The 13,628-nt window shown below is 44.8% G+C and overlaps 1 protein-coding gene across 1 annotated transcript in view; it reads left to right on the top strand.

Annotated features, from left to right (window-relative positions):
• The window catches only part of MYOM3 (myomesin 3), a 45,501-nt gene that overhangs the window by 18,766 nt on the left and 13,107 nt on the right, over positions 1-13,628 (top strand). The window contains exons 13-25 of the mRNA XM_083751612.1: positions 783-839; positions 2,156-2,283; positions 4,074-4,257; positions 4,806-4,980; positions 6,421-6,542; positions 7,025-7,212; positions 7,310-7,436; positions 7,967-8,145; positions 9,130-9,244; positions 10,097-10,253; positions 10,396-10,505; positions 11,859-11,903; positions 12,810-12,946. Coding sequence (XP_083607738.1) covers positions 783-839; positions 2,156-2,283; positions 4,074-4,257; positions 4,806-4,980; positions 6,421-6,542; positions 7,025-7,212; positions 7,310-7,436; positions 7,967-8,145; positions 9,130-9,244; positions 10,097-10,253; positions 10,396-10,505; positions 11,859-11,903; positions 12,810-12,946 — 1,724 coding nt within the window. The remainder of the gene's footprint in view (positions 1-782; positions 840-2,155; positions 2,284-4,073; positions 4,258-4,805; positions 4,981-6,420; positions 6,543-7,024; positions 7,213-7,309; positions 7,437-7,966; positions 8,146-9,129; positions 9,245-10,096; positions 10,254-10,395; positions 10,506-11,858; positions 11,904-12,809; positions 12,947-13,628) is intronic.

The following is a 13,628-nucleotide window of genomic DNA, read 5'->3' as shown; positions in this document are numbered from 1 at the left end:
CGGAAGCTGGAGCCCACCAAAATCTGGGGGGTTCCATGTTGACTATCCCTGAAGAATTCTGCCCCCTTGCAGTTTAGAAGACCCCAGGAGAGCAGAATTGGTCTTTGAGGATGCTCTCATCAGGCATGTATCTTCTGAACCCTGTTCCCTATTCCTCATCATGTAGGCTCCCCCACCCACCAATTTAGCCTAGCACAAGCTTAACATAAGTCTGCATGATTGTTTTGGAAGCTGAAGGAGCAAAGGCACAAGCTTCAGCCTTCTAGCTTCTATACTTTCCAAACTGTGTGTCACGACACATTAGTGTGTCAGCTGCAGTGTGTAGGTGTGTCACATGAATGCTCCCCATGCTCGTCCTGGGGCTGGAAAGGGGTTAGTTTAACCTCCAGTTTGCTAGTAAAGCTGAACTACTGTGATACAAAATGATGCAAAACTGAATTACTGTGTCGCGAAATGATGCATGCCTAAAAAGTGTGTCACCATCATGAAACGCTTGGAAAGCTCTGTTCTATACCATCATTGGATGGTTGCTTAAGAGCTTTGGGACCAACTCATCCACTGTGCTCAAGAGTAACCCCCGCTATGGATTCAAGGCCACTAAGAGAGGCGCACGCTCACATATATGTTGTTTGGCCATAATGGGGGCAGGTCAGTTCCCAGCCACAGCCCCCTAGTCAAGCCAGGTAGCATCCTGGCCATTCCCCGCCCCCAAACTCAATTTGTAATTCTTTTCACGATTCCCCACTTGTCCCCATCTCTTTCTCTTTCTGCTCCCTGTCTAGATATCCCTTATGATGATGGATTTAGGACAATTACAGTTTCCAAAGATGAACTGGAACGTAAGTTCACATGCGACCTTTGTCCTTTTCCCCACCAATGATTAATGTTGTGCCCGAGAACTTCTTTATATAACTAACAATCACTTAGGAGTTTAGCAGACTAGAAATGCCCAAATAACTATATTTTGCTCAAAATGGAAGTGGCTCTGAATGGGCATTTCTGTTAAACAAGGGGGGTTTCCAAAAACATTTACTTCCCTTGATTTCTCTGTACTTCAAATACCTGAGGAGCCCTAGTTCCTAGAAGTGGGGTGTGTGGTTGGGTGACACTGCAGAGCTGCCCTCCCAACACCACCATCGCTGTTGCTTAACTGGATGGTGCTGGAGGGGGGTGAGGGGGCTGCATGAATGCACTTAGGGCCAGCCCATGCATGAGGCGCAGTGAGACAGTTGCCTCAGGCAGGAGATGCGGGCTTTAAGATGTGTGCCACTCCACCTGCCACCTCCACCACCCACCTCCACCACCTTCTTTTACTCCCTCACCTCATTCAGCGCACTGGGCCTGCCCTAGGCTACCTCCAGGTGACTGAGCAGGGAGCACAGAGAAGAAGATAGTGATGGGGGGGCTGCAGAGAAGGAGGAGAACATTTTCATTTTTTGCCTCAAGAGGCAAAACCTCCTGGGCTGGCCCTGGATGCAGCGATCGCACTTTAACCACTGCCCTATCCCACCCATGTCTAGCATCAATGCTGGTGGCAGAGTTGAGGTACCATTGCTGCTCTCTCCTTTGAAAAACATTGGGCGTTGGAGCAGAATGAAAATTATATCCATGGGGTCTGATCAGTGGTGGCTAGGGATGGAAGGAATTGTTGATTTCATTTCTGCAAATCTCTCATTTTTCTTCAATTCAGTTCCGCAAGTTTCTGCAGCAATTGCCAGGGGTGTTTGTTTTCGTTTTCTGAATTTGCAGGTTTTCCTGAAAAAATCTCCAGGATTTTTGTTTTAAATTTCTCCTATCTCCAGTTTTGACTGATGTGCACACTTTTGCAAGCAACTTCTCATATAATGCATTTTCACCAATTTCCCCCTAATATATGCATTTTTGCAAATATTTGGTTGGAGAATTCTATTGCAAAGTTCAGATAAGGGTTTTTTGAAATCTGTCTGTGTTTCAGTTCTGGTAATGTTTCAGAAATGCGGATTTGATAAATTTGGCTTCAAACATGAATTTCTAGTTGTACTTCTCATCAGCTATTTTGGGGGCTGCTCCATCTGGTGACTTTTATCCATCTGGCTGTTAATTGGTCTTCCTTGCAAACCCTTTTCTATTCCAAATTAAATTGCTGAAATGTTAGCTTGTTGTTTTTCTCCCACAGCCAAGATCAAAGTCCCTTTGCCACCCACCAATGTTCATGCCAGTGAGATCAGGGAAGAATATGTTGTCCTCTCTTGGGATGAACCAGACCCTAGAGGCAAAGAGCCACTGAGTTACTATGTTGAAAAGGTAAGGAAAGGGCACAGAGAACATACAAGAAGCACCATCTGTTAGTTGCTAAGGATGCTGGAGAAGTCCATCGGAAATGCGAGTAGAAATTGCCGATGTTCCCTAATTCATCCCATGTCTGGAACGAAAACCAACCCAGGGAATGCAATCAGTAGCACTGCTCTTGCGTTTTTCAGTCTCAAACAATACCTAACAATACATTATTTATGACTCCACTGTCCACCCACCCACAATGTGTATTGCATTTCCTTTGCGCTGTAATGAATGATGTGCAATAATGTAATGGTAAAGTGATTAATTAATTGTTTGATTGATTGCATAACCTTTCACCACAGTGGACAGCAAGATGTCATTTTTGTTGGAAGTTGAACTGCAGCAGAATGGAAACGGTGTTGCATCTGGCAAATATGGGACAGAACTGAAGTCAGTGCCGTCCTACATTCCTGTTAGTTGCTTCAAAGATCTTGTAAAGATCCCGCTATATTTTTGCCCTGGCTTTTCCCTGACCTATAGGATTTGACTCTGTTATTTTTGTATTTCTCTCTCAACTGTTCCTGTTTTCATATGTTCTTTTACTGTTTCAATTACAGTGCTATTTTTATGCTACTTTTGTATACCACTGTGGATTTAAAAAAAAGGCCTAGAATGGTTTTTCAGTTAATTAATCAAATTAATTAGAAATGGGCAAGGGCTTCCAAGTGTGCCATGGATTAACTCAGAAATTATTCAAATTGTTCAACCCCCCAAATTGCAAGAATTTGGGCAATTTTTCCAAGCTACTCTCTCATCTCCTTAGACGCCTTTGACTGGACTTAACCATCCAGGGATCCTTTACCTTACTTATATGCCACTTTGTTGCGCTGAGTGCAAAAGTAGCAGCTTTTATGATACCTGCAGCTTCCCAGAGGCATCTGGTTGGGCACCTTGAGAACAGGACTAGATGGGCCTTTTTATCTGATCCCGCTCCAAGTGCTCCAAGTCAGTCATAGAGCAGCTGCTTTCCATGCAAAAGGTCACAGGTTCAATCCCCAAGCACTCCCAGGTAGGGCTGAGGATAGCCCCTGCCTAAAACTGCTACCAGTCAGTGTGGACAATGCTGAGCTAGATCAGGGGTCAGCAAACTTTTTCAGCAGGGGGCCGGTCCACTGTCCCTCAGACCTTGTGGGGGGCCGGACTATATTTTGGGACCCAAAAGAGCACCTTCCCCAGTCTCAACCATCTTGGATCCTACGGTCAGCAGGAGACGCTTTGTTAGTGGTCCCACCACTGGAGGCTGCCCTGTTGGCATTGAATAATAATAATAATAATGCCCCACCCATCTGGCTGGGTTTCCCCAGCCACTCTGGGTGGCTTACAGCATATCTGAAAACATAATAAGAACATCAAGCATTACAGGGCTGCCTTCAGATGTCTTCTAAAAGTTGTGTAGTTATGTAATGGGTCCTTTTCAGTGGTGGCTCCCCATTTGCAGAATGCCCTCCCTCTGCCTGCCTCACTATTGATTTTCAGGAGAAATCTGGAAACCTTCCTGCTTGCCCAGGCAGTGGATGGCAGAAATGCAGAGTTCCTGGCAACCCCGAGGTCACTGGTTGAGTTAATGTTTTTAGCTGTTTTTAGAATGTTTCAAATGTCTTATCATTATGGTGTCTGCTGCCCTGGGCTCCTTTGGGAGGAAGAGTTATATATAAATCAAATAAATAACATTAATAATAATCCTTTATCCTTGTAGCGCTACTGTCTCTAGTTTATAGCAATTAGCCACTGATAAATCACCCTTCCTATCTTCTCAGTCGATAGCAAGCAGCGACAGCTGGCAGATGGCTAATCTGGACACCCCAGTGAATTCCACAACATTCACTGTCTTTGATCTGGACAAAGGGAAGTCCTATTGCTTCCGAGTGCGGTCTGTGAACAAGTATGGAGTGAGCGAGCCTTCCTTGCCCAGTGAGCCCATCTCTTCTGGAGAAAAAATAGGTAATCTTTTTTTTAATGGAATCGTTTCAGTGAACATTTCTCCTGATGTACCTTGTATGCAGTTTTGCTTCTACAAGCAATTTTCCCGAATATAAAACATTTTGGTATGTTATTTTCACTACTATATAGTATATAGGGAAGTTTTTAATATTTAATGCTGTATTGTTTTTAACACTCGATTGGTAGCCGCCCAGAGTGGCTGGGAAAACTCATAATAAATTATTATTATTATTATTATTATTATTATTATTATTATTTGCATCTTTACACACACTTTCCGCTAATATACACTTCCTTACACACATGTTGCTTGGAGAACTTCTTTGCAAAATTTGGAGAAGGGCGAATTTCAAAGGTTAGTTGCATATCAGTTCGCATATTGCTTCGGGAAATGCAAATTAGGTGGGCTTGCATTAAAATGTGAACCACACCCAATTTCTTCCCCATCCCTACCCGTGGTTGATAGCAATAACCTGGAAGGAGCTACATAATAGGCTCCCAATAGCTGCTGTTCTTTGGTGATTCCATCCTTCTTATTCCTTCTTCAGCTCCCCTCCCACCTCCATCCCAGGTGCTGACCTTCAGAGACACAAACACTTCTGTTTTCCTGAAGTGGAGCAAGCCAAAGGAGGGCCAGGAACCACTTGGCTATTATATATATTGCCGGGAGGTTGGGACAGATGAATGGCAAACGGTCAACAATAAACCCGTCACATGTAATGAGTAAGTTGGTAGAGCAATCTGGTATTCCTCTCTGCATCTCCTCTCTGACCTTCTTTGAGGGCATGGGATGGATCCTATCACCCAGCTCTGAGATTTGAAACAGGGGAGGGGGAAATTCCATTTGTTTGTACTATTTTATGACGTTATTGGCTTGTATACAGACAGGTAAGTTAGCTAAACTGAGGTCCCATTGAAATCAATAATGAAAGGCAAATGATGACTTATTTGGAAGTCCCATTTATCTGAATGGGATCTAACTGTAACTAGTGTACAGGGCAACCTTGTGCACGTCTACCCAGAATAAGTTTCACTGTGTTCATTGGGAGATGTTCAAGACACTGTGATTCATAGAATCATAAGAGTTGTAGAGTTGGAAGGGTCATCTAGTCCAACCTCTGCAATGCAAAACTCTCAGCTAAAGCATCCATGACAGATGGCCATCCAACCTCTGCTTTAAAACCTCACATAAGGAGAGTCCACAATCTCCTGAGGAAGTCCATTCCACTGTCAAACAGCTCTTGCAGTCAAAATGTTTTCCCTGATGTTTAGTTGGAATCTCCTTTCTTGCAACCTGAAGCCCTTGGTTCAAGTCCTACCCTCCAGAGCAGGAGAAAACAAGCTTGCTCCATCTTCCATGTAAAGGCAGCACAGTGACTGCAGGAGTCCACCCACCGCCTCCCCCTCAGGGCGCAGGGCGACGTGGTGCCTGCAGACACTTGAGCCACCACATCACTCCCAGGAGAGACATATGGCCCAGGCACACTGCAGGCCCCACGGTAAATGCCGCCCCCCGGATAAGTGGCACCAGTGCGCCCCACTCCTCCCCCTGCCCCCCTAGCTACACTGCTGACCCCTAGATCATTTTCACATGTACTACTAGTAAGCCAGGTGTCCCCCATCTTATATTTGTGCAGCTGGTTCTATGTGCAGAACTTTACATTTATCCCTATTTGACTTCATTTTGTTAGCTTGGGGCCAGTTCTCCAATCAGCTAGTCATTTTGAATTCACTAGGAGCTGCTCCAGAAACTCTTTTTATTGCATAATCATGATTACAGTCATACGTTGGGTTACAGATGCTTCGGGTTACTTCCGGGTTTCTGCACTTGCGCATGCGCAGAAGTGCTAAATCGTGCTTTGCACATGTGCAGAAGCTCCAAATAATGACCTGCGTGTGCACATACGTTGCGCTGCAGGTTGCGGGCGCTGCGGGTTGCAAATGTGCTTCCCGCACAGATCACATTCGCAACCTGAGCATCCACTGTACTTGTATTCATGGTGGTTATGTGCAATTCTGCTTTCGGTATTTTTTGTGTCTGCAAATGTTAATAAATAAATAAATAGGCTGAACACTGCAAGCACTTTTACATTTTGAGTTTGGAAGGTGACTTGCAAGGTGCTCAGAAATGACCATGCAGGGGGGGTTTCAATTGTTTATCAGGTTCACCGTCCCAGGGCTCAAAACAGGCAAAGAGTACGTCTTTTGTGTGAAATGTGTCAATGAAGCTGGCGTGGGTGACAGCTCCCCTGAATCAGATGCCATCATTGTGAGGCAGGCTATCTGTAAGTATTGTGTTTGGGATGGGCAGATCTATCCATTTTTGTACTCTAGCTTTCTCATTTTTTAAAAAAAAGAAAAGAAAAGAAAATTCCTCTGAAAATCTATTGGCATTTTAGTGTGAATTTCTTTTGTATGCAGCTTTGACTAATATAAACATTTTTGCAAGCAGTATCTCCTAATCCAATGCTTATATACAAGGTCACATGATATGTCACATTTCAGCCATCTTTGTGCATATTGTCTGGTTGGAGAACTGCTTTGCAAAATTAGGGGAAGTGCAAATTTTGAAGGATAGTTGTGTTTTAGTTCATGAATTGGTTTGAGAAGCATGAATTAGGTCGTTTCTCCTTAAAAGGCAAACCAATTCGAATTTCTCTTAGTTATGGTGTACATATTATCCCCTGAAACCACACAACTTGAGAGAGAAGCTGCATGCCGATCAGATTCTAAACCTTCATTATCCTTTCATTTATTTCCTGCATAGCTTGTCCATCAGCCCCGCGGGCCTTTGCTTTGCTGAGTTGTGGGAAAGACAACATGACCATTGCTTGGAAGCCTCCCAAACGCAAAGGAGGCACAACAATCCTGGGCTATTTCCTGGATCAACACGATGTGTCGCAGATTGAATGGCACGAGATCAACATTAAGCCAATCGCTCAGCGTGTTTACACAGTATGGGTGTTTGTGCCATTAGTTTGCCTCTGAAGAAATCAGTAAATAAGTTACTATCCCTTTTAGGCAAGACTTTCGCTCTCTTTCAATTCTATAGGTCACCAGCCTGGATGAAGGGCACTTCTATGAGTTCCGTGGTTATGCAATGAATGTGGTTGGTGTTGGGAAGGTGTCAGAACCCAGTGACATGTTCAAGTGCGAGGAGTGGACAATGCCAGAGCCAGGTAAAAGTCAATGCCAGGCCTTGAGGCTGATTGCTGTCTTCACACACCCATTTACTGCACACTCTCTGCATTCCAGTGCTGGGTTTTAAAATCTGTGGTTTCACAATGTGATCCCAAATGCGCACACCCCCTGTACTTTGCTTCAACTCCTATCTGATGGGTTATGCCTCAAACCAGCTTCACACCAATTAAGAGTCCCAAAGCTGTTCTTAAACCATACCATCAGGTAAAAGCATCTTGCCCAGTCTCACCTTGGAATTTAAAACAGCAGGAGAAGAATGCTTGGCCAGGAAGGTCTGGGCTTTAGGACAATTGTGAGGTTGTCACAGCAGATGACTCCCAAGCAGATGGAACGGTGGTCTAACTATGCCCCCTCCTGGCAAGGGGGGGGGATGTATGTCCAGGGATTCAACTTTACAATTCTATGGTTCTATGATTCTATGAAATTAAGGGGCATGTGTGCTCCTTGCCCTTGTTTTCCTACCTTCTCATTTGCGCATACTTTGAAATTTCATCTGCCCTTGAAATAGGACCTCCCTATGATGTCAGGTGTACAGAAGTGAGAGACACATCTCTGATGCTTCACTGGGAGCCGCCTGTGTATACTGGAGCAGGCCCTGTCACTGGCTATTACGTGGATGCCTGTGAGGAGGGATCAGACACCTGGGAACAACTGAACAAGCAGCCAATATCCAGCACCCACATGAAGGTCTTTCTCTTGTATTTCCTGTGCCTTTTACATCTGCATTACAGCTGTCATTGCTCCTCTGATGCCAAGGTCCACTGAAGCCTGCAGGCTGAATCCAGCCCATGAAGCCAGTTCTAGTGTACTACCAGCCCTCTTGCCAATATTGGTAGTCAGAGAGTAACGCTCTCTTCTTACCTTGGAAAAAAATATCTCTTCTTCCTACTGCACAGTCCCCAGGGATGGTGTGTCCCATTTGAGGCAAAACAGAAATTTGTCCTGCCACTGCCGCCACTCCTGCCACCACCACGTCTGCTGCTGTTGCCACAACTGTTGCTGTTGCCACCACGTCTGCTGCTGTTGCCACCCACTTGGCCTCTACCACACGCCCTGCTGCATCCACCGCTGGCAGATTGCACCAATTTGGGGTGAGAGATCACCCAAAATAGTGTGAGATATTGTGCGCTCTGCAAGTTCTCACATGGTTTCAGGTGAGATCTCACTCAAACTGGATGCAATCTTGTCTGAAATCAATGCCAATGGTGGTGGCGCTTATCTGCCACTGGCGGAGGTGGCAGGGCACCCATGGGGGTGCTGCCTCCGGCTTCTGGTGCCTGAGGCGATGGTCTCACGTTGCCTAATGGCTGGGCCGGTTCTGAAGGCCCCATTACAATAAGTCCTAGAGATTTCAGAAACACTCTAAAAACTTCTTCCAGTGGTGCTGTTCCACCCCACGGCAGTGCTGGGCCAGTGGGGGTAAACTACTGTTTTTCCACCACAGAGCAGCATAGAGATAAGAGAAGAAGAATATCTCCTATTTTAGGAGGAAAATACTCTCTGCCCGTCTGTGTGTGTGTACCCATGCCCTCCTCTGACATGTTATCTCTGACTGTTACCAAAAGAAAAAGGAACGGGGAGGGGAAATGAAAGCAAGTACCGGAGTTGCTGCACCTCTGGCATGTTGCCTCTGACTATTACCTGCTCTTTTTCTCACATTTTTCTTGATAGCTGTCTGATCTGGAGACAGGAAAGTGCTATATTTTTCGAGTTCGGGCCCTGAATAAGGCAGGAATTGGCCCGCCATCCTTGCCATCAGATCCTGTGGTAGTAAAAACCAAACCAGGTACAGAGCTTCTGCCTCTGCCATCCACTTCCTCTCCCTTTCCCCTCCCAACATTTTTTATTATTTCCACATTTATTCACAAAAGTCTGCATTTCCTTGGAGAAAGATTAGGTCAGTAGACCGGGGGTGGTTGGAACTGTCGTCCAAGACCTCAGGAGGGCACCAGGCCAGGGAAGGTAGACCTTTCATCAGAAATCTTAATGCCATTGTACGAATATATAGTGTGACGGCCTTTGGTATACTGTGTACCATCCTGGTCACCTCGCCTCAAGAAGGATATTGTAGAGTTGGAAAAGGAAGCGCAACCAAATGATCAAAGGGATGGAGTGACTCCCTTATGAGGCAAGGCTGCAGTTTTGGGGACCTTTTTGTTTAGAAAACAGCTGAGTAAGTGGTGACATGATAGAAGTTTATAGAGAAAGTGGATAGATAAAGGTTTTTCTCCCACACAGCTCTAGAACTCATGACATCCAATGAAGCTAAATGTTGGAATATGCAGGACAGATAGTCAAACTATTGGAACTTGCTCCCAAAGGAGGCAGAGATGGCCAGCAACTTGGATGGCTTTAAAAGAGGATTGGACAAATTCATGGAAGACAAGTTTACCAGTGGCTACCAGTCATGATGGCGGTGCTGTTCCTCCAGAGTCAAAGGCAGCATGCTTCTGAATACCAGTTGTTAGGAATCGCAGTTGGGCATCGCTCCTGTCCATCTTGCTGGCTTCCCTTAGGCATCTGGTTGAACTAGATCATCAGGCTCCTCTTATGTAATGGCATTGGGCAAGGAGAAAAGGAGATAAAAGCTGTTTCACTGTGTTGAAAAATTAAATTATTTATTTCTTTTAATTTGCAGGCACAAAAGAAATTGAAGTTGGAGTGGATGAAGAAGGATTCATCTATATGGCCTTTGAGGCTCCAGAAATGGTTGACACCTCAGAGTTTATCTGGTCTAAGGATTATGAAGGGCCACCAAATCCTGACAGGGTCGAGGTTGTAAACAAAGATGATAAGTAAGCTTGCAGTGTTGCCAGTTTTTCATTAGGTGTGCTTTTGTACCATTAAAAGCCACCCAAAGTACAGGACCCTGAGAACCTAACTACAGCTGCATAGATATGTCTTAATTTGCATGTTTGCGTTTTCTTTTCTTTTAAGATCTAAACTCATTTTGAAATATGCCACTGAAAGAGATCTGGGGACATACTCAGTAGAAGTAACAGACACTGATGAAGACATCTCTGCCAGTCATCTTTTAACCCAGGAAGGTAAATAATCCATCCTTACAGGGTTAAAAAAAAAGAATCTAATTAATTCTGCATGATTGGAGGCTCAGATATAAATTCCTCCCAAGTTGCTAGGTTTGAAATTGTGTGTCCTCTGTGCTCCATCCTCAAATGTGCCTGAAAGAGGTTGAGGTGGGCAAGTTGTATTCTGCAAGACTCTCCTTTTTCACAAGGACAAGAGGTCTCAGTGTAGATTGGTGAATGTTTTCTTCCTGCACCTTGTAATGTTGGAGAATTCGGACAAAAATGGAAAAGGGAGCAGAAATAGTGTGTGCTCTTCTATGGTCACGAATGGAATCAGTCAAGTGAATACAACCAGTATTCATTCACAACGTTGTTCTTTTTAAGTCCTCAAGCAGTATGGCATGAGGGGTTTTTAAACACTGAAATGAAGGTAAAGTATATAAGTAACTTAACTAGTTGTGTAACATATGTTATATACCGGACAGTGAGACAAATACTGTAGTATCTGACAGAAACTGAGCTGCAGCAAAAGAGAAACAGCGCTGATTGAGAGGAATATAGGTCAGAATAGAAATTGCTGCCTTCTTACATCCTCTACCTCCACAAAGATGTCTCCTCAAGCAAAATCCAATCAAGTCTCCACAGCATGGTTACTTTGGTTTCATTCATATCATCCTCTAAAACAGTTCTCAACCTGTGGGTCCCCAGATGTTGTTGGACTACAACTCCCATCATCCCTAAGCTCTGGCCTTGCTAGCTAGGGGTGATGGGAGTTGTAGTTCAACAACATCTGGGGACCCACAGGTTGAGAGAGGCTGCTCTAAGAGGAACCTTGCACAACTTGTGATCCACCAACCCAAACTAAGCTAAGCAGCCATGAAAGGCAACCCACATAAGGGGCCCGGCACTTTACCTCCTGACCCCCAACAGGACACTGTATGTGGCAGGCAAACTTTACGTGACTTGGATTGGTTCCAGGTTACCCAGTCTAAGGCAATGCAATCAGAGGGAACCAATGTCATTGTGGGGGCATTGCACTCAAGCACTCCACACTAGGTGTACAGAACCTCTAGCCCATGAGCCGAATGAGGCTCTCCTGGCTTTCCTATCCCTTGGGGACTCATGCCTGGCCTGGCCAGGGCCATCTCTCAGACCACCCATTGCTGTGTGCCACCCTTGAGTGTTTTCTATTAGTTACTGAATTGGCTCCTTCCCAAGACTATCTCAGAAGTTCTACCACTCATTTATTCAGCGCAGTAGAAATTTGGCACCTGAACCAAAGCACCAGCACCCAATGGGAAAAGGGTTGGGATGTGCATGGCTCCTTCTCTTAAGTCTAAGGCCTACTTCTGTTCATTGCATTTTTTTCAGAACTGGACAAGCTGCGGAAGATCAGCCAGGAGATCCGCAACCCCTGTAAGTTGTTGTTTTAAAAAATGATATGTGACTTTGCAGCTACAAACAGTGGCCAAGGGGATTAACAAACACAAGGGTAAAAATACAGTGGTACCTTGGGTTACAAATACCTTGGGTTATAAACACTTCGGGTTACAGACTATTACAGAAGTAGTACCTCGGGTTAAGAACGTTACTTCAGGATGCGAACAGAAAATGTGCAGCAGCAGCGGGAGGCCCCATTAGCTAAAGTGGTACCTCAGGTTAAGAACAGTTTCAGGTTAAGAACAGACCTCCGGAATGAATTAAGTTTGTAACCCGAGGCACCACTGTAATTAAAATTTAAAATAGATAATAATAAATAACTCCTAGTGGTTTTTGTGTATATTTTTGTAAATTTTCTGTTTGTACGTTTTATATCAGCCTTCAGCAACCAGGCAAGCTTGGTTTTGGTGTTTTGTGTAGGCCCAGTTTGCACAGAAAGCCAAGCCAAACCCAGGGCTAAGGGTGAATGCATACAGGCATCTACTTTTGGCCACTTTCCTCCCCCGCCACCCTATCTGGAACCAAGCCATGGTTTAGTTTAGCATTGTGGCCAAACCCAGAATCGGTTTTGCTCCAAACCACAAGCTGTAACCAAGGCTTGTTCATGGTTTGTCTGGAGGAGATGAACATAATGCTAAGTCAAAAGTGTTTTACTATGAGTATTCACACCCTTGGACATTGGTTTTGCCATGGATTGGCATAGTGTTAAAGGAAAATCAGACCAAATAATTATGGGGTTGGTTGTTTTTTTTTAGATTTTGCAAGCCTCCCAAGGAGTTCAGCAATGAGCCTTAATCCATCAAATGTTGCTAGTTCAAGCTGAGCTTCACTCTTCATCCTTGGAGTCCAATAATCTGTCACATCTTCTTCTGTTCCTTTCAGTAATTGACCTGATATCTGGATGGAACATTGATGTTCTGGAGAAAGGGGAGGTGCGGCTATGGCTGGAGGTTGAGAAGCTCTCCCCAGAGGCAGAGCTGCACTTGATTTTCAACGGAAAGGAGCTTTCAAGCACTCCAGTGAGTTTCCCATCATTTCCTTTATGACAAGGGTGAGGAACCGCTGCTCTGCGGCCCAATCTGGGATCCAGTTTGGCCCATGATGCCATTTCCCCCAAACCTGTCACTCAACTGATGTCACTTGGTGATGTCAGCTAATGGGCAGAGGAATGGGGTTCAGGTCTACATTGGCTGTGCACCAAGAAACTGAGGCAAGCATCCAATAAAGCATAATTTAACACACACACACAAACACAGCTTATTAGCTGATGGGGCTGTTAAATCCTGCTCAGTTTTGCCGTGTAAGGCATTTCCTGGTGGGGAATTGGTGTCTGCAGACATTTCAGCAGAAATACACACACACACACACACACACACACACACACACACTCATCTGCTGATGAGTTTCCCTCAGATGCAATGGAAGAGGTTGTTCCAGTGGAAGATGCTGACAGTCCTCTTTTCTGTATGAAAAATGAAAAATGGAGAGAGCTCCATCTTGTACTTCTCAGGCCGCAAAATGTCTTGGGGCAATTCTGCCCCTAAGAATCCCTTCCTGCTTGCTCCCTTCTTCCTTTCTGGATGCTACAAACCCCATTTCTCAATTCTGAAGTCTTTGGAGTAGTGAGCTGATATAAATAAATGGTTCCTTCTTATTCTCATGGTTGTCTTTTGCTGTGATTTTAGTGGGATTTTAAAATGC

This window comes from Podarcis gaigeae (genome assembly GCF_964106915.1).
Source record: "Podarcis gaigeae genome assembly, chromosome: 8".
NCBI lineage: Eukaryota > Metazoa > Chordata > Lepidosauria > Squamata > Lacertidae > Podarcis > Podarcis gaigeae.
This window is presented reverse-complemented; position numbering and strand designations above follow the sequence as displayed.